Here is a 22,930-nt window from a genome sequence, read left to right as displayed (position 1 = left end):
AAACTCAAGGGTATACAAGCCCAGTCGCTTCAGTCTTTCAGTGTCAGGTAATCCCGCCATTCCAGGAATTGACCTCGTGAACCTACGCTGCACTCCCTCCATAGCCAGAATGTCTTTCCTCAAATTTGGAGACCAGAACTGCACACAGTACTCCAGGTGTGGTCTCACCAGGGCCCTGTACAGCTGCAGAAGCACCTCTTTGCTTCTATACTCAATCCCTCTTGGCCAGCATGCTATTAGCCTTCTTCACTAGCTGCTGTACCTGCATGCTTACCTTCATTGACTGGTGTACAAGAACACCCAGATCTCTCTGTACTGCCCCTTTACCTAAATTGATTCCATTGAGTTAGTAATCTGCCTTCCTGTTCTTGCCACCAAAGTGGATAACCATACATTTATCCACATTAAACTGCATCTGCCATGCATCTGCCCACTCACCTAACTTGTCCAGGTCACCCTGTAATCTCCTAACATCCTCATCACATTTCACCCTGCCACACAGCTTAGTATCATCAGCAAATTTGCTAATGTTATTGCTGATACCATCTTCTATATCATTAACATACATTGTAAAAAGCTGCAGTCCCAGTACTGATCCCTGCGGTACCCCACTGGTCACTGCCTGCCATTCCAAAATGGAGCCGTTTATCACTACCCTTTGTTTCCTATTAGCCAACCAATTTTCAATCCAATCTAGTACTTTGTCCCCAATACCATGCGCCCTACGTTTGCTCACTAACCTCCTATGTAGGACTTTATCAAAAGCTTTCTGAAAGTCCAGGTACACTACATCTACTGGATCTCCCTTGTCCATCTTCAGAGTTACATCCTCAAAAAATTTAAGAAGATTAGTCAAGCATGATTTCCCCTTCATAAATCCATGCTGACTCTGTCCTATCCTGTTACGACTATCCAGATGTGCCGTAAATTCATCCTTTATAATAGACTCCAGCATCTTTCCCACCACTGAGGTCAGACTAACTGGTCTATAATTTCCTGCTTTCTCTCTCACTCCTTTCTTAAAATGTGGTATAACATTAGCCACCCTCCAATCCTCAGGAACCGACCCCGAATCTATCGAACTCTGGAAAATAATCACCAACGCGTCCACAATTTCCCGAGCCACCTCCTTCAGTACCCTGGGATGTAGACCATCAGGCCCGGGGGCCTAACAACCTTCAGACCTAACAGTCTCTCCAACACCAAATCCTGGCAAATATAAATTCCCTTAAGTTCAGGTCCTTCAGCCACTGTTACCTCAGGGAGATTGCTAGTGTCTTCCCCAGTGAACACAGATCTGAAGTACCCATTTACTTCTTCTGCCATTTCTTTGTTCCCCGTAATATATTCCCCTGTTTCTATCTTCAAGGGCCCAATTTTAGTCCTAATCATTTTTTTGCCTTGCACATACCTAAAAAAGCTTTTACTATCCTCCTTTATCTTATTGGCCAGTTTACCTTCGTACCTCATTTTTCTACTGTGTATTTTATTCTTAGTAATCATCTGTTGCTCTTTAAAAGCTTCCCAGTCCTCAGTTTTCCAACGTATCTTTGCTATACACAGACACAGGTAATACACAGACATATCTAATACACAGATACAAATATCAATGAGACCCAGCTAATACACAGACACAGCTAATACACAGACAAAGCTATCACACAGACACAACGAACACACAGACACAGCTATCACACAGACACAGGTAATACACACACACAGCTAATACACAGACACAGCTATCACACAGACATAGCTAATACACAGACATAGCTATCACACAGACACAGCTAACACACAGACACAGCTATCACACAGACACAGGTAATACACACACACAGCTAATACACAGACACAGCTAACACACAGACACAGCTAATACACAGACACAGCTGATAGACAGACACAACTATCACACAGACACAGCTAACACAAAGTCACAGCTAATACACAGACACAGCTAAAAGACAGACACAACTATCACACAGACACAGCTAATACACAGACACAGCTAATACACAGACACAGCATACACACAGACACAGCTAATACACAGACACAGCTAATACACAGGCACAGCTATCACACAGACACAACTATCACACAGACACAGCTATCACACAGACACAGTTATCACACAGACAAAACTAATACACAGACACAGCTAATACACAGGCACAGCTAACACACATGCACAGCTAATACACAACATTGCTAATACACAGACACAGCTGATACACAGACACAGCTAACACACAGACACAGCTATCACACAGACACAGCTAACACACAGATACAGCTAACACACAGACACATCGAATACACAGACACAGTTATCACACAGACGCAGCTAATACACAGGCACAGCTAATACACAGACACAGCTATCACACAGACACAGCTAACACACAGATACAGCTAATACACAGACACATCTAATACACAGACACAGTTATCACACAGACGCAGCTAATACACAGGCACATCTAATACACAGACACAGTTATCACACAGACACAGCTAATACACAGGCACAGCTAATACACAGACACAGCTATCACAGTCACAGCGAATACACAGACACAGTTACTACACAGACACAGCTAATACACAGACACAGCTAATACACTGACACAGCTATCACACACACACAGCTATCACACAGACACAGCTATCACCGAGATACAACTAATACACAGAAACAGCTAATACACAGACACAGCTATCACACAGACACAGCTTATACACAGACACAGCTAACGCACTGACACAGCTAAAACACTGACACAGCTATCACACAGACACAGTTAATACACAGCCACAGCTATCACACAGACACAGCTAATACACAGATACAGCTAATACACAGACGCAGCTAACACACAGACCCAGCTAATACACAGACACAGCTAACACACAACACAGCTAACACACAGACACAGCTAACACACAGACACAGCTGATACACAGACACAGCTATCACATAAACACAGCTAACACACAGACACAGCTAATGCACAGACACAGCTATCACAGAGATACAACTAATACACAGACACAGACATCACACAGACACAGCTAACACATAGACACAGCTAATACACAGACACAGCTAACACACAGACACAGCTAATACACAGACACAGCTAATACACAGATACAGCTAACACACAGAAACAGCTAATACACAGACACCGCAATCAAACAGATGCAGCTAACACACAGACACAGCTAATACACAGACACAGCTAATACACAGACACAGTTATCACGCAGACACAACTATCACACAGACACAGCTTATACACAGATACAGCTAACGTACAGGCACAGCTAAAACACTGACACAGCTATCACACACATACAGCTAATACACAGGCACAGCTATCACACAGACACATCTAATACACAGACACAGCGATCACACAGACACAATAATCACACAGACACAGCGATTACACAGACACAGCTCATACTCAGACACAGCTATCACACAGATACAGCTAATACACAGACACAGTTATCACGCAGACACAACTATCACACAGACACAGCTTATACACAGACACAGCCAATGTACAGGCACAGCTAAAACACTGACACAGCTATCACACACATACAGCTAATACACAGGCACAGCTATCACACAGACACAGCTAATACACAGACACAGCGATTACACAGACACAATAATCACACAGACACAGCGATTACACAGGCACAGCTAATACACAGCCACAGCTAACACACAGGCACAGCTAATATACAGTCACAGCTAACACATAGCCATAACTATCACACAGACACAGCTAATACACAGACACAGCTATACACAGACACAGCTAATACACAGACACAGCTATACACAGACACAGCTAATACACAGACACAGCTAACAAGCAGACACAGTTATCACACAGACACAACTATCACACAGACACAGCTAATACACAGACACAGCTAATACACAGATACAGCTATCACACTGACACAGCTATCGCACAGACACAGCTATCACACAGACCCAACTATCACACAGACACAACTATCACACAGACACAACTATCCCACAGACACAGCTAATACAGAGACACCGCTAATACACAGGCAAAGCTAATACACAGACACAGCTAATACACAGACCCAGCTAATACACAGACACAGCTATCACACAGACACAGCTAATACACAGACACAGCTAATACACAAACACAGCTATCCCACAGACACAGGTAATACACAGACACAGCTAATACACAGACACAGCTAATACACAGACACAACTATCACACAGACACAGCTAATACACAAACACAGCTATCCCACAGACACAGCTAATACACAGACACAGCTAATACACAGATACAGCTATCACAGACACAGCTATCACACAGACACAGCTAACACACACACACAGCTAATACACAGACACAGCTAATACACAGACACAGATAACACACAGACACAGCTAATACACAGATACAGATATCATACAGACACAGCTATCACACAGGCACAGCTATCACACAGACACAACTAATACACACACACAGCTAATACACACACACAGCTATCACACAGACACTGCTAATACACTGACACAGCTAATACACAGACACAGCCAATATACAGATATCATACCGACACAGCAAACACATAGAGACAACTAATACACAAGCCCAGCCAGTACAGAGACAAAGCTAACACACAGACACAGTTAATACACAGGCACAGCTAACACACAGACGCAGCTAACACACAGGCACAGCTAGTCCACTGACCCAGCTAACACACAGACACAGCTAATACACAGACACAGCGAACACACTCTCACAGCTAATACACAGACACAGCTAATACATAGACACAGCTAATACACAGACACAGTTATCACGCAGACACAACTATCACACAGACACAGCTTATACACAGACACAGCTAACGCACAGACACAGCTAAAACATTGACACAGCTATCACACAGACACAGCTAATACACAGCCACAGCTATTACACAAGCACAGCTAATACACAGCCACAGCTAACACACAGGCACACCTAATACACAGACACAGCTAACACAGACATAGCTATCACACAGACACAGCTAATATACAGGCACAACTAATACACAGTCACAGCTATACACAAACACAGCTAATACACGTACACAGCTAACATGCAGACGCAGCTATCACACAGACACAGCTAATACACAGGCACAACGAATACACAGTCACAGCTATACACAGACACAGCTAATACACAGACACAGCTAACACACAGTCACAGCTATCACACAGACTAAACTAATACACAGGCACAGCTAATATACAGGCACAGCTAACACACATGCACAGCTAATACACAACATTGCTAATACACAGACACAGCTAATACACAGACACAGCTAACACACAGACACAGTTATCACACGGACACAGCTAATACACAGAAACAACTAGTAGACAGACACAGCTAACACACAGATACAGCTAATACACAGACACAGCTAATACACAGACACAGCTAATACACAGACACAGTTATCACACAGACACAACTAATACACAGACACAGCTAATACACTGACACAGCATTCACACAGACACAGCTAATACACAGGCACAGCTAATACACAGACACAGCTATCACTGTCACAGCGAATACACAGACACAGCTATCACACAGACACAGCTAACACACAGACACAGCTAATACACAGACACAGCTAATACACAGACACAGATATCACACATACATAGCTAATACACAGACACAGATATTATACAGACATAGCTATCACACAGGCACAACTAATACACAGACAGCTAATACACAGACACAGCTATCACACAGACACAGCTAATACACTGACACAGCTAATACACAGACACAGCCAATAACAGACACAGCTAACACACAGACACAGCTATCACACAGACACAGCTAACACACAGATACAGCTAACACACAGACACATCTAATACACAGACACAGTTATCACACAGACGCAGCTAATACACAGGCACAGCTAATACACAGACACAGCTATCACACAGACACAGCTAACACACAGATACAGCTAATACACAGACACATCTAATACACAGACACAGTTATCACACAGACGCAGCTAATACACAGGCACAGCTAATACACAGACACAGTTATCACACAGACACAGCTAATACACAGGCACAGCTAATACACAGACACAGCTATCACAGTCACAGCGAATACACAGACACAGTTACTACACAGACACAGCTAATACACAGACACAGCTAATACACTGACACAGCTATCACACACACACAGCTATCACACAGACACAGCTATCACCGAGATACAACTAATACACAGAAACAGCTAATACACAGACACAGCTATCACACAGACACAGCTTATACACAGACACAGCTAACGCACTGACACAGCTAAAACACTGACACAGCTATCACACAGACACAGTTAATACACAGCCACAGCTATCACACAGACACAGCTAATACACAGATACAGCTAATACACAGACGCAGCTAACACACAGACCCAGCTAATACACAGACACAGCTAACACACAACACAGCTAACACACAGACACAGCTAACACACAGACACAGCTGATACACAGACACAGCTATCACATAAACACAGCTAACACACAGACACAGCTAATGCACAGACACAGCTATCACAGAGATACAACTAATACACAGACACAGACATCACACAGACACAGCTAACACATAGACACAGCTAATACACAGACACAGCTAACACACAGACACAGCTAATACACAGACACAGCTAATACACAGATACAGCTAACACACAGAAACAGCTAATACACAGACACCGCAATCAAACAGATGCAGCTAACACACAGACACAGCTAATACACAGACACAGCTAATACACAGACACAGTTATCACGCAGACACAACTATCACACAGACACAGCTTATACACAGATACAGCTAACGTACAGGCACAGATAAAACACTGACACAGCTATCACACACATACAGCTAATACACAGGCACAGCTATCACACAGACACATCTAATACACAGACACAGCGATCACACAGACACAATAATCACACAGACACAGCGATTACACAGGCACAGCTAATACACAGCCACAGCTAACACACAGACCCAGCTAATACACAGACACAGCTATCACACAGACACAGCTAATACACAGACACAGCTAATACACAAACACAGCTATCCCACAGACACAGGTAATACACAGACACAGCTAATACACAGACACAGCTAATACACAGACACAACTATCACACAGACACAGCTAATACACAGACACAGCTAATACACAAACACAGCTATCCCACAGACACAGCTAATACACAGACACAGCTAATACACAGATACAGCTATCACAGACACAGCTATCACACAGACACAGCTAACACACACACACAGCTAATACACAGACACAGCTAATACACAGACACAGATAACACACAGACACAGCTAATACACAGATACAGATATCATACAGACACAGCTATCACACAGGCACAGCTATCACACAGACACAACTAATACACACACACAGCTAATACACACACACAGCTATCACACAGACACTGCTAATACACTGACACAGCTAATACACAGACATAGCTACAACACTGATGCAGCTAATGCACTGACACAGCTAATACACAGACACAGCCAATATACAGATATCATACCGACACAGCAAACACATAGAGACAACTAATACACAAGCCCAGCCAGTACAGAGACAAAGCTAACACACAGACACAGTTAATACACAGGCACAGCTAACACACAGACGCAGCTAATGCACAGACACAGCTATCACAGAGATACAACTAATACACAGACACAGACATCACACAGACACAGCTAACACATAGACACAGCTAATACACAGACACAGCTAACACACAGACACAGCTAATACACAGACACAGCTAATACACAGATACAGCTAACACACAGAAACAGCTAATACACAGACACCGCAATCAAACAGATGCAGCTAACACACAGACACAGCTAATACACAGACACAGCTAATACACAGACACAGTTATCACGCAGACACAACTATCACACAGACACAGCTTATACACAGATACAGCTAACGTACAGGCACAGATAAAACACTGACACAGCTATCACACACATACAGCTAATACACAGGCACAGCTATCACACAGACACATCTAATACACAGACACAGCGATCACACAGACACAATAATCACACAGACACAGCGATTACACAGGCACAGCTAATACACAGCCACAGCTAACACACAGGCACAGCTAATACACAGTCACAGCTAACACATAGCCATAGCTATCACACAGACACAGTAAATACACAGACACAGCTCATACTCAGACACAGCTATCACACAGATACAGCTAATACACAGACACAGTTATCACGCAGACACAACTATCACACAGACACAGCTTATACACAGACACAGCCAATGTACAGGCACAGCTAAAACACTGACACAGCTATCACACACATACAGCTAATACACAGGCACAGCTATCACACAGACACAGCTAATACACAGACACAGCGATTACACAGACACAATAATCACACAGACACAGCGATTACACAGGCACAGCTAATACACAGCCACAGCTAACACACAGGCACAGCTAATATACAGTCACAGCTAACACATAGCCATAACTATCACACAGACACAGCTAATACACAGACACAGCTATACACAGACACAGCTAATACACAGACACAGCTATACACAGACACAGCTAATACACAGACACAGCTAACAAGCAGACACAGTTATCACACAGACACAACTATCACACAGACACAGCTAATACACAGACACAGCTAATACACAGATACAGCTATCACACTGACACAGCTATCGCACAGACACAGCTATCACACAGACCCAACTATCACACAGACACAACTATCCCACAGACACAACTATCCCACAGACACAGCTAATACAGAGACACCGCTAATACACAGGCAAAGCTAATACACAGACACAGCTAATACACAGACCCAGCTAATACACAGACACAGCTATCACACAGACACAGCTAATACACAGACACAGCTAATACACAAACACAGCTATCCCACAGACACAGGTAATACACAGACACAGCTAATACACAGACACAGCTAATACACAGACACAACTATCACACAGACACAGCTAATACACAGACACAGCTAATACACAAACACAGCTATCCCACAGACACAGCTAATACACAGACACAGCTAATACACAGATACAGCTATCACAGACACAGCTATCACACAGACACAGCTAACACACACACACAGCTAATACACAGACACAGCTAATACACAGACACAGATAACACACAGACACAGCTAATACACAGATACAGATATCATACAGACACAGCTATCACACAGGCACAGCTATCACACAGACACAACTAATACACACACACAGCTAATACACACACACAGCTATCACACAGACACTGCTAATACACTGACACAGCTAATACACAGACATAGCTACAACACTGATGCAGCTAATGCACTGACACAGCTAATACACAGACACAGCCAATATACAGATATCATACCGACACAGCAAACACATAGAGACAACTAATACACAAGCCCAGCCAGTACAGAGACAAAGCTAACACACAGACACAGTTAATACACAGGCACAGCTAACACACAGACGCAGCTAATGCACAGACACAGCTATCACAGAGATACAACTAATACACAGACACAGACATCACACAGACACAGCTAACACATAGACACAGCTAATACACAGACACAGCTAACACACAGACACAGCTAATACACAGACACAGCTAATACACAGATACAGCTAACACACAGAAACAGCTAATACACAGACACCGCAATCAAACAGATGCAGCTAACACACAGACACAGCTAATACACAGACACAGCTAATACACAGACACAGTTATCACGCAGACACAACTATCACACAGACACAGCTTATACACAGATACAGCTAACGTACAGGCACAGATAAAACACTGACACAGCTATCACACACATACAGCTAATACACAGGCACAGCTATCACACAGACACATCTAATACACAGACACAGCGATCACACAGACACAATAATCACACAGACACAGCGATTACACAGGCACAGCTAATACACAGCCACAGCTAACACACAGGCACAGCTAATACACAGTCACAGCTAACACATAGCCATAGCTATCACACAGACACAGTAAATACACAGACACAGCTCATACTCAGACACAGCTATCACACAGATACAGCTAATACACAGACACAGTTATCACGCAGACACAACTATCACACAGACACAGCTTATACACAGACACAGCCAATGTACAGGCACAGCTAAAACACTGACACAGCTATCACACACATACAGCTAATACACAGGCACAGCTATCACACAGACACAGCTAATACACAGACACAGCGATTACACAGACACAATAATCACACAGACACAGCGATTACACAGGCACAGCTAATACACAGCCACAGCTAACACACAGGCACAGCTAATATACAGTCACAGCTAACACATAGCCATAACTATCACACAGACACAGCTAATACACAGACACAGCTATACACAGACACAGCTAATACACAGACACAGCTATACACAGACACAGCTAATACACAGACACAGCTAACAAGCAGACACAGTTATCACACAGACACAACTATCACACAGACACAGCTAATACACAGACACAGCTAATACACAGATACAGCTATCACACTGACACAGCTATCGCACAGACACAGCTATCACACAGACCCAACTATCACACAGACACAACTATCCCACAGACACAACTATCCCACAGACACAGCTAATACAGAGACACCGCTAATACACAGGCAAAGCTAATACACAGACACAGCTAATACACAGACCCAGCTAATACACAGACACAGCTATCACACAGACACAGCTAATACACAGACACAGCTAATACACAAACACAGCTATCCCACAGACACAGGTAATACACAGATACAGCTAATACACAGACACAGCTAATACACAGACACAACTATCACACAGACACAGCTAATACACAGACACAGCTAATACACAAACACAGCTATCCCACAGACACAGCTAATACACAGACACAGCTAATACACAGATACAGCTATCACAGACACAGCTATCACACAGACACAGCTAACACACACACACAGCTAATACACAGACACAGCTAATACACAGACACAGATAACACACAGACACAGCTAATACACAGATACAGATATCATACAGACACAGCTATCACACAGGCACAGCTATCACACAGACACAACTAATACACACACACAGCTAATACACACACACAGCTATCACACAGACACTGCTAATACACTGACACAGCTAATACACAGACATAGCTACAACACTGATGCAGCTAATGCACTGACACAGCTAATACACAGACACAGCCAATATACAGATATCATACCGACACAGCAAACACATAGAGACAACTAATACACAAGCCCAGCCAGTACAGAGACAAAGCTAACACACAGACACAGTTAATACACAGGCACAGCTAACACACAGACGCAGCTAACACACAGGCACAGCTAGTCCACAGACCCAGCTAACACACAGACACAGCTAATACACAGACACAGCGAACACACTCTCACAGCTAATACACAGACACAGCTAATACATAGACACAGCTAATACACAGACACAGTTATCACGCAGACACAACTATCACACAGACACAGCTTATACACAGACACAGCTAACGCACAGACACAGCTAAAACATTGACACAGCTATCACACAGACACAGCTAATACACAGCCACAGCTATTACACAAGCACAGCTAATACACAGCCACAGCTAACACACAGGCACACCTAATACACAGACACAGCTAACACAGACATAGCTATCACACAGACACAGCTAATATACAGGCACAACTAATACACAGTCACAGCTATACACAAACACAGCTAATACACGTACACAGCTAACATGCAGACGCAGCTATCACACAGACACAGCTAATACACAGGCACAACGAATACACAGTCACAGCTATACACAGACACAGCTAATACACAGACACAGCTAACACACAGTCACAGCTATCACACAGACTAAACTAATACACAGGCACAGCTAATATACAGGCACAGCTAACACACATGCACAGCTAATACACAACATTGCTAATACACAGACACAGCTAATACACAGACACAGCTAACACACAGACACAGTTATCACACGGACACAGCTAATACACAGAAACAACTAGTAGACAGACACAGCTAACACACAGATACAGCTAATACACAGACACAGCTAATACACAGACACAGCTAATACACAGACACAGTTATCACACAGACACAACTAATACACAGACACAGCTAATACACTGACACAGCATTCACACAGACACAGCTAATACACAGGCACAGCTAATACACAGACACAGCTATCACTGTCACAGCGAATACACAGACACAGCTATCACACAGACACAGCTAACACACAGACACAGCTAATACACAGACACAGCTAATACACAGACACAGATATCACACATACATAGCTAATACACAGACACAGATATTATACAGACATAGCTATCACACAGGCACAACTAATACACAGACAGCTAATACACAGACACAGCTATCACACAGACACAGCTAATACACTGACACAGCTAATACACAGACACAGCCAATACACAGATATCATACCGACACAGCACACACATAAACACAACTAATACACAGACCCAGCCAGTACAGAGAAACAGCTAACACACAGACACAGCTAGTACACAGACACAGCTAACACACAGACCCAGCTAATACACAGACACAACTAACACACAGACCCAGCTAACACACAGACACAGCTAACACACAGACCCAGCTAACAGACAGACCCAGCTAATACACAGACACAGCTAATACACAGGCACAGCTAATACACAGCTATAACCACCACACGGATGCAGCTCAGTCACAGTTAAGGGTCAGTAATCTCAGTTGGCTGGATGCTGATTAATAATGCAGAGTGATACCCACAGTGTGGGTTCAGTTCATGCACCAGCTGCCGTTAGCATGAAGGGCTCCCCTTCCCAACCTATCCCCTCACCTGAGGTATGATGGCCATCAGGCTGAATCACTCCATCTCATCTCTCTCTCTAAGAGAGTACATCGGTGTCATCTAACATCTAAGTCACTGCCACAACTAACATGCAGACACTTCTCTCACATTTTTAACAAGAGACTGCTTACTCATCATCACAATACACAGGCATACCCAGCACAAGTGTACAATAGCTATGAAAATTGATCATGATTTTCCAATTTTCACCATTTATGACATTCTAGTCTATCCTGAAGGAATTTTCTAATCTGCGAGCTGCCAATTTGGGGTCAGCCAGTTTTGGTGCTAACACACCGGACAGTTTTGCCCATATTCTGTCCAGGAACAGACTGCGCTGTTAGGGTCACAGTGCAGGGGAATGGCAGAACGATAGAAACACATACCTGTTCCATGTAAGCAGCTTTGGCCACAATCATCACCACGACATTTCCAAACGCTACAGTGAGGAGCCAGCCAGACTGGAGAACAGCTTTCATGTTCAAAGGAGCCTGGAATAACAAACACACCAGTGATTGGACACTGGAAAAACAAAAACACCTGTGATTGGGACCTGTAATAACAACAATGCCAGTGATTGGGCACTGTAATAACAAACACACCAGTGATTGGGCACTGGAAAAACAAACACACCTGTGATTGGGCACTGGAAAAACAAACACACCTGTGATTGGGCACTGTAATAACAACAACGCCAGTGATTGGGCACTGGAATAACAAACACACCAGTGATTGGGCACTGGAAAAACAAACACACCTGTGCTTGGGCACTGGAAAAACAAACACACCTGTGATTGGGCACTGGAATAACAAAAGTGCCTGTGATTGGGCACTGGAATAACAAACATACCAGTGATTGGGCACTGGCATAACAACAATGCCAGTGATTGGGCACTGGCATAACAAACACACCAGTGATTGTGCACTGGCATGAAAAACACATCAGTGATTGGGCACTGGCTTAATAGCAGTGCCAGTGATTGGGCACTGTAATAACAACAATGCCAGTGATTGGGCACTGTAATAACAAACACACCAGTGATTGGGCACTGTAATAACAAACACACCAGTGATTGGGCACTGTAATAACAACAACGCCAGTGATTGGGCACTGGAATAACAAAAGTGCCTGTGATTGGGCACTGTAATAACAAACACACCAGTGATTGGGCACTGTAATAACAAACACACCAGTGATTGGGCACTGTAATAACAACAATGCCAGTGATTGGGCACTGGAATAACAAAAGTGCCTGTGATTGGGCACTGTAATAACAAACACACCAGTGATTGGGCACTGTAATAACAAACACACCAGTGATTGGGCACTGGAAAAACCTTTTCCTCTTACAAATAAATTATTCTTAAAAATTGTTACAGAATTATACAGCATGTTAAGGCCATTCTGCCCCTCATGACATGCTGAATGAGCTACCAGAGCAATTTTACTCTCCTTGCTCTTTCCTTAATTATGTATTTCTCCAATTCCTTTTGAGTATTGCTACTGAAATCAAATTCAACCATTCTCCGTATGGAATGCATTCAATATCATAATAACCTCCAGAATCCTAGAGTTCCTACATTGTTGGAAGCAGGCCATACAGCCCATCAAGTCCACACTGATCTTCCAAAGTGCATCCCACCCAGACCCGCACCCTATCCTATCACTGTAACCCTGCATTTCCCATGGCTAACCCAGCTAGCCAGCACATCCCTGGACATTATGAGCAATTTAGCATGGCCAATCCACCCAACCTGCACATCTCTGCGCTTCTCACTTCAAAGGAATAAAAAATATAACCTTCCAGTCGCTCAGCAATTAACTTCCCACTGGCAGGGAACAAGGCACAACAATCGTTCTCCACAATTTGGGATTGCAAAGTGAGGTATCTGTGACTGTGGCCCAGAAAGTAGAATTCAATCCTGTTTTTAATTTGCTGCAAGGTGGCATGAAGCTGCTGGCTTATTTTTTGCCAGAGTGGCTTCCATGCTTACCACACGTTTCCACATTTCCAAATTCCAATTGTCACTATCTGAGGAGGAGGAATGCACAGGGGTGCAGGAAAAGGAGGGGGGGAATGTCAGCAAGAGAATGGTTCTTTAGGAGATCCATTACAGATGCGATCAGATGAGTGGCCATTTTGGGCCCTCACCATTTTTTGACAAAATTTCATTCAAAGGATGTGGGTGTTGCTGGTCCATCCCGCGTTACCCTGGCGCATGTGGGGGGTGAGCTGCCATCGTGAATCGCTGCAGCCCACCTGCTATGGGTTGACGCACAATGTCCTTAGGGAGGGAATTCCAGGATTTTGACTCAGTGACAGTGAAGGAACGGCGATATATTTCCAAGTCAGGATGGTGAATGGCTTGGAGGGGAACTTCAAGATGGTGATGTTCCCATGGATCTGCTGCCCTTGTCCCGCTAGATGATAGCTGTCGTGGTTTTGGAAGGTGCTGTCATAGGAACCTTGGTAAGTTAGTACAGTGCACCTTATCGGTGGTATTCACATTGTACCAGAGGTGAAGAGAGTGAAGGCTGAATGTGTTGGATGGGGCGACAATCAAGCTTTGTCCTGGATTGTCATAGAGTCATAGAATCATACAACACAGGAACAGAACCTGCAGTCCATGAAGACCATGATCCCAAACTAAACTAGCCCAACTTACCTACTCCTGGCTCATATCCCTTCAAACCTTTTCTACTCATGTGCTTATCCAAATGTCTTTTAAACATAATTGTACCCACATCCACCATTTCCTCTAGAGGTTCATTCCACACATAAACCACCCTCTGTGTAAAAGATTTGCCCCTCATGTCTTTTTAAAATTTCTCTCCTCTCACCTTAAAAAATGTGTCTCCTGGTTTTGAAATCCCCCACCCCAGAGAAAACACAACTACCATTAACTCTATCTATAGCCCTTATTATTTTCTATATTCTGTAAGGCTCTAGTGCTGCACCCATCCAGGCAAGTGCGGAGTATTCCATCACACTCCTGTCCTGTGCCTTGTAGATGGTGGACAGGATTCAGGGAGTCAGGAGGTGAGCTACTGGCTGCAGTATTCCCAGCCTCGGAACTGCTCTTGCAGCCACTGCGTTTATGTGGTGAATCCAGTTCAGTTTCTGATCATTGGTAACTCCCAGAATGTGGGACGTGGGGCGTTCAGCAATGGCAATATTGAGGGGTGATGGTTAAATTCTTGATTGTTTGATTGTCTGGTGTGTGCTTGATACCTGGTTCTGTGAATTATTTTGAGATGTAATGATATTAGTATGGCACGGCTTTGGATAAATGAGATGAACTTGGAGCCGTGGTTTATAAAGCCCTGCTCCAGTGTGGTTTTCCTCATTTCATATCGCGTGACGATCAGGAAATTAGCAAATGAACCAAAAAGATCTTCATCAGCTCTCGTGTAATTCCTGCATTCCTTGGATTTTTAAAATGTTGTCTTTTGGCTCCCCCTGATGGTGGGTGAAGGTAGTGCGATTCTTTTCTCTGCCATCAGAGCAAGGGGGTGGACTGGAATAATCTTAGTTCTGGATTAGTGGTGCTGGAAGAGTACAGCAGTTCAGGCAGCATCCAAGGAGCAGTAACATCGATGTTTCGGGCAAAAGCCCTTCATCAGGAATAAAGGCAGTGAGCCTGAAGCGTGGAGAGATAAGCTAGAGGAGGGTGGGGGTGGGGAGAAAGTAGCATAGAGTACAATAGGTGAGTGGAGGAGGGGATGAAGGTGATAGGTCAGGGAGGAGAGGGTGGAGTGGATAGGTGGAAAAGGAGATAGGCAGGTAGGACAAGTCTGGACAAGTCATGGGGACAGTGCTGAGCTGGAAGTTTGGAACTAGGGTGAGGTGGAGGAAGGGGAAATGAGGAAACTGTTGAAGTCCACATTGATGCCCTGGGGTTGAAGTGTTCCGAGGCGGAAGATGACGCGTTCTTCCTCCAGGCGTTTGGTGGTGAGGGAGCGGCGGTGAAGGAGGCCCAGGGCCTCCATGTCCTCGGCAGAGTGGGAGGGGGAGTTGAAATGTTGGGCCACGGGGCAGTGTGGTTGATTGGTGCGGGTGTCCCAGAGATGTTCCCTAAAGCGCTCTGCTAGGAGGCACCCAGTCTCCCCAATGTAGAGGAGACTGCATCGGGAGCAACGGATACAATAAATGGCATTGGTGGATGTGCAGGTAAAACTCTGATGGAGTTGGAAGGCTCTTTTAGGGCCTTGGATAGAGGTGAGGGAGGAGGTGTGGGCGCAGGTTTTACAGTTCCTGCGGTGTCAGGGGAAAGTGCCAGGATGGGAGTGTGGGTTGTAGGGGGGCGTGGACCTGACCAGGTAGTCACGGAGGGAACAGTCTTTGCGGAAAGGGGTGGAGAGGGAAATATATTCCTGGTGGTGGGGTCTGTTTGGAGGTGGCGGAAATGTCGGCGGATGATTTGGTTTATGCGAAGGTTGGTAGGGTGGAAGGTGAGCACCAGGGGCGTTCTGTCCTTGTTATGGTTGGAGGGGTAGGGTCTGAGAGCGGACATGCAGGATGTAGACGAGATGCGTTGGAGGGCATCTTTAACCACGTGGGAAGGGAAATTGCGGTCTCTAAAGAAGGAGGCCATCTGGTGTGTTCTGTGGTTGAACTGGTCCTCCTGGGAGCAGATACGGCGGAGGCGGAGGAATTGGGAATACGGGATGGCATTTTTGCAGGAGGTAGGGTAGGAAGAGGTGTAATCCAGGTAGCTGTGGAAGTCGGTGGGTTTGTAAAAAATGTCAGTGTCAAGTCGGTCGTCACTAATGGAGATGGAGAGGTCCAGGAAGGGGATGGAGGTGTCAGAGATGGTCCAGGTAAATTTAAGGTCAGGGTGGAATGTGTTGGTGAAGTTGATGAATTGCTCAACCTCCTCGCGGGAGCACGAGGTGGCGCCAATGCAGTCATCAATGTAGCAGAGGAAGAGGTGGGGAGTGGTGTCGGTGGTGCTGCTTTAGGGAACTTCTCCAGGACACCCGCACCAATCAACCACACCGCCCCGTGGCCCAACATTTCAACTCCCCCTCCCACTTTGCCGAGGACATGGAGGTCCTGGGCCTCCTTCACTGCCGCTCCCTCACCACCAAACGCCTGGAGGAAGAACGCGTCATCTTCCGCCTCGGAACACTTCAACCCCAGGGCATCAATGTGGACTTCAACAGTTTCCTCATTTCCCCTTCCTCCACCTCACCCTAGTTCCAAACTTCCAGCTCAGCACTGCCATCATGACTTGTCCAGACTTGTCCTACCTGCCTATCTCCTTTTCCACCTATCCACTCCACCCTCTCCTCCCTGACCTATCACCTTCATCCCCTCCCCCACTCACCCATTGTACTCTATGCTACTTTTTCCCCACCCCCACCCTCCTCTCGCTTATCTCTCCACGCTTCAGGCTCACTGCCTTAATTCCTGATGAAGGGCTTTTGCCCGAAACGTCGATGTTACTGCTCCTCGGATGCTGCTTGAACTGCTGTGCTCTTCCAGCACCACTCATCCAGAGTCTGGTTTCCAGCATCTGTGGTCATTGTTTTTACCTCTGGAATAATCTTGCAGCTATTTTCTCATTGTGCTGAATGAGCCTCACTGGCAGAACACAAGAAGCGAACTGCACTGTTTCATGTTGTGAAAGGCAGGGGCTAGCACAGCCTGGTGCTGTGTGTTGGGGAAGGTGGGAGAGGTGAGTGCAATTCGATTAAACCTTTCTCGATTCTGAGGGGGAAGTCTGACACAATTAGCCTGAGCAGGATTACATGTTAACAATCAAGAAAGAACAGGAATTCCTTCACGCAACTTTAGAAATGATGCACAAAACGATCCACCGAAAATGAGAGTGGTCCTCAGGGAAGAGTACTGAGCTGGGCCAAAGGCCAAGTATATCAAAATTTGGCAGCCAGGAGCTGGATTGGGGGCAGCTATTTGAAGGGAAGTCCACATTTGAGATGTGGGAGGCTTTCACAAATAGGTTGGAGGTAGTGCAAGTTAGGCATGTCCCTTTGAAAACAAGGGATAGGAAAGACAAGATTCGTGAGCCGTGGATGACAGGAGAAATTGTGCAACTAGCCAAGAGGAAAAGGGAAGCGTAGATAAGGTCCAGGCAGCTTAGAACAGAACGGGGCCTGGAGGAATATCGGGAAAGTAGGACCAGTCTTAAATGAGGAATCAAGCGGGCTAAAGGTAGTCATGAAATAACATTAGTGAGCAGAATTAAGGAGAATCGCAAGGCCTTTTATTCATATATAACAAGCAAGAGGGTAACTAGAGAAAGGGCTCGTCCACTAAAGGATAAGGAAGGAAGGCTGTGTGTCAAACCTGAGAAAATGGGTGAGATTCTCAATGATTACTTTGCATCAGTGTTCACTGAGGAGAGGGACATGATGAATGTTGAGATCAGAGACAGACATTTACTCTGGATCACGTCAACATAAGGAGGGAAGATGTGTTGGGTAGGCTAAAGAATATTAAGGTGGACAATTAAGGTGGATCTGGGTCCGCTACGTAGATGACACCTTTGTCATCACAAAACGAAACAAGATAGAAGAGACATTTAACATCATCAACAACACCCTCACAGGCATAAAGTTCACCAAGGAGGAAGAAACCGACAACAAACTCGCATTCCTGGACATCACAGTCAAAATAAAGGACAACGGAGAACTACAAACCTGCGTATACAGAAAACCGACAAACACTGACCAAATACTTAACTACACCAGCAACCATCCCAACACATACAAACGAAGCTGTATCAAAACACTATTCCAACGAGCCACCACACACTGCACCACAGACGAACTTCGGAAAACAGAGGTGAACCACCTATACAACGTATTCAAGAAGAACGGATACTCAAAAAATACAGTTCGCAGATTCCTCAGGTACAAACCACAACAAGCAGACCAAACACCGCCAGAAACCCTAACCACCTTACCATACATCAAAGAAGTCTCAGAAATGACAGCCAGACTACTAAGACCCCTCGGAATACTAGTAGCACACAAACCCACCAATACTCTCAAACAAAAACTAACAAACTTAAAAGACCAGTACATCCCATGGACAAAACCAACGTCATCTACAAAATTCCATGCAAGGACTGCCACAAACGCTACGTTGGATGAACAGGAAGAAAGTTAGCCACCAGGATACACGAACACCAGCTAGCCACAAAAAGACACGACCCTCTCTCCCTCGTAGCCCTACACACGGATGAAAAAAAAACCATCATTTCGACTGGGACAACACATCTGTCCTGGGACAGGCTAAGCAAAGACATGCCAGAGAATTCCTAGAGGCCTGGCATTCCAGCCACAACGCCATAAACAAACACATAGATCTAGACACCATCTATCAACCCCTCAGAAAACGAACAGGAAATGACATCACCACAAACCCCAGGAACCCCATCCAGGACAAACATATAAATAGAAAGCAGGAGACAACAGCTTTGCTTCACTTGGAGGTCACCACTGATGATGTTACCTAGCCAGGTAATGAAACGTCTGGATATCAAACCTACAGCTCAGTGAGCAAACCTACACCCCAGATGGGATCTATCCCAGGTTGCTGAGGGAGATGAAGGAGGAAATAGCTGGGCCCTGACAGATATCTTTGTGGCATCCTTAAATACAGGTGAAGTGCCGGAGGACTGGAGGGTTGCTCATGTTGTCCCCAAGGGTAGTAGGGATATTCCGGATAACTACAGACCAGTGAGCCTGACGTCAGTGATGGCAAAGTTGCTGAAGAAGGTACTGAGGGATAGGCTCTATTTATATTTGGAAGGGAATGGGCTTATCAGCGATAGGCAACATTGTTTTGAGCAGGGGAGATCATGCCTTACTAACTTAATAGTGTTCTTTGAGGAAGTGACCAAGTTGGTAGATGAAGGAAGGGCTGTAGGTGTCATATACATGGAGTTTAGTAAGGCATTTGATAAGGTTCCCCATGGTAAACTAATATAGAAAGTGAAGTCACATGGTGTGCAGGGTGTTCTAGCTAGGTGGATAAAGAACTGGTTGTGTAACAGGAGACAGAGGGTAGTAGTGGGAGTTTCTCAAAATTGAGAAAGGTGACCAGTGGTGCTCCACAGGGGTCAGTGCTGGGATCAGTGATATACATAAATGGTCTGGAAAAGGGCATTGGTGTCCTGATCAGTAAGCTTGCAGATGACACAAAGATTGTTGGAGTATCAGAAAGCATAGGGAACTGTCAAAGAAGATACGAGAATAGAGATAGACTGGAGAGTTGGGCAGAGAAGTGGCAGATGGATTTCAATCCAGGCATATTTGAGGTGATGCATTTTGGGAGGTCTAACTGTAGAGCAAACTATACAGTAAACAGAAGAGCCTTGGGAAAAGTTGATGGGCAGAGAGATCTGGGAGTGCCCTGAAGGTGGCTGCACAGGTCGATTGAGTGATCAAGAAGGCATATGGTATGCTTGCCTTCATTGGACTGGGAATTGACTATAAGAGCTGGCAAGTCAAGTTAAAATCGTACAAGACTTTGGTTTGGCCGTGTTTAGAATACTGTGTACAGTTCTAGTCGCCACATTACCAAAAGGATGTGGACGCTTTGGAGAGGGTGCAGAGAAGGTTTATGAGGATGTTGCCTGGTATGGAAGGTGCTAGCTATGAAGAGAGTTGAGTAGGTTAGGATTATTTTCATTAGAAAAAAGGAGATTGAGGGGGGACCTGATTGAGGTTTACAGAATCATGAAGGGTGGATAGAGATAAACTTTTTCCCAGGGTGAGGGATTCAATAATGAGAGGTCACGTGTTCAAGGTGAGGGGTGAAAAGTTTAAGGTGGATACATGTGGCAAGTACTTTACACAGAGGGTGGTAGGAGCCTGGAACGCATTGCTAGCAGAGGTGGTAGAGGCAGGCCCAGTAGATTCATTTAAGATGTGTCTGGACAGATGCATGAGTAGGCGGGGAGCAGAGGGATACAGATCCTTAAGAATTGGGCGAGAGGTTTAGACAGTGGATTTGGATTGGCACAATATAAAAGCAAATTACTGTGGATGCTGGAATCTGAAACCAAAAGAGAAAATGCTGGAAAATCTCAGCAGGTCTGGCAGCATCTGTAAGGAGAGAAAAGAGCTGACGTTTTGAGTCTAACTGACCCTTTGTCAAAGCTTTGGCCCAACGAGTCCACATCGAACCTCCGAAGGGTAACCTACCCAGGCCCATTCCCCCATTACTCTACATTTACCCCTAACTAATGCACCTAATCTACACATCCCTGAACACTGTGGACAATTTAGGATGGTCACTTTACCTAACCTGTACATCTTTGCACTGTGGGAGGAAGCCAGAGGAAACCCACACAGACACAGGGAGAATGTGCAAACTCCACACAGACAGTCACCCAAGGCTGGAATCAAACCCAGGTCCCTAGTGCTATGAAGCAGCAATGTCACCCTCTGAGCCACCTTGCCACCCCAGCATAATACGTACTGAGTACTATGGTGCAACCATGAGCTTATAGCAAAATATTCCTGATTAACTGATTAATTTTTCTTTTTGCTTTCATACAACAGCTCACTCCTGAGTTCAGACATTTGTGCATGTTTTGCTGTGACAACTTAATTCATCAGCAGTTGCTTAGTTTGGCCAAATATATTCCATGTCACACTTGGAACAGACTTCCATTTTCAATAGTTTTACCTTAATTCAATTGTTCT

The 22,930-nt window shown here is 44.8% G+C and overlaps 1 protein-coding gene across 1 annotated transcript in view; it reads right to left on the bottom strand.

The window, feature by feature from the left end:
* Nucleotides 1–22,930, bottom strand: part of slc15a2 (solute carrier family 15 member 2) — a 135,122-nt gene that overhangs the window by 17,975 nt on the left and 94,217 nt on the right. The window contains exon 22 of the mRNA XM_087989335.1: nt 13,632–13,736. Within this exon, the coding sequence (XP_087845461.1) occupies nt 13,632–13,736 (105 nt within the window). The remainder of the gene's footprint in view (nt 1–13,631; nt 13,737–22,930) is intronic.

The sequence above is a fragment of the Chiloscyllium plagiosum genome, unplaced genomic scaffold (assembly GCF_037043375.1).
Source record: "Chiloscyllium plagiosum isolate Xiang-an unplaced genomic scaffold, Cpla_swu_hap1 HiC_scaffold_7, whole genome shotgun sequence".
In the NCBI taxonomy this organism is placed as follows: Eukaryota; Metazoa; Chordata; class Chondrichthyes; order Orectolobiformes; family Hemiscylliidae; genus Chiloscyllium; species Chiloscyllium plagiosum.
Note: the sequence above shows the minus strand (reverse complement) of the source record. Positions and strands in the feature narration are given on the sequence as shown.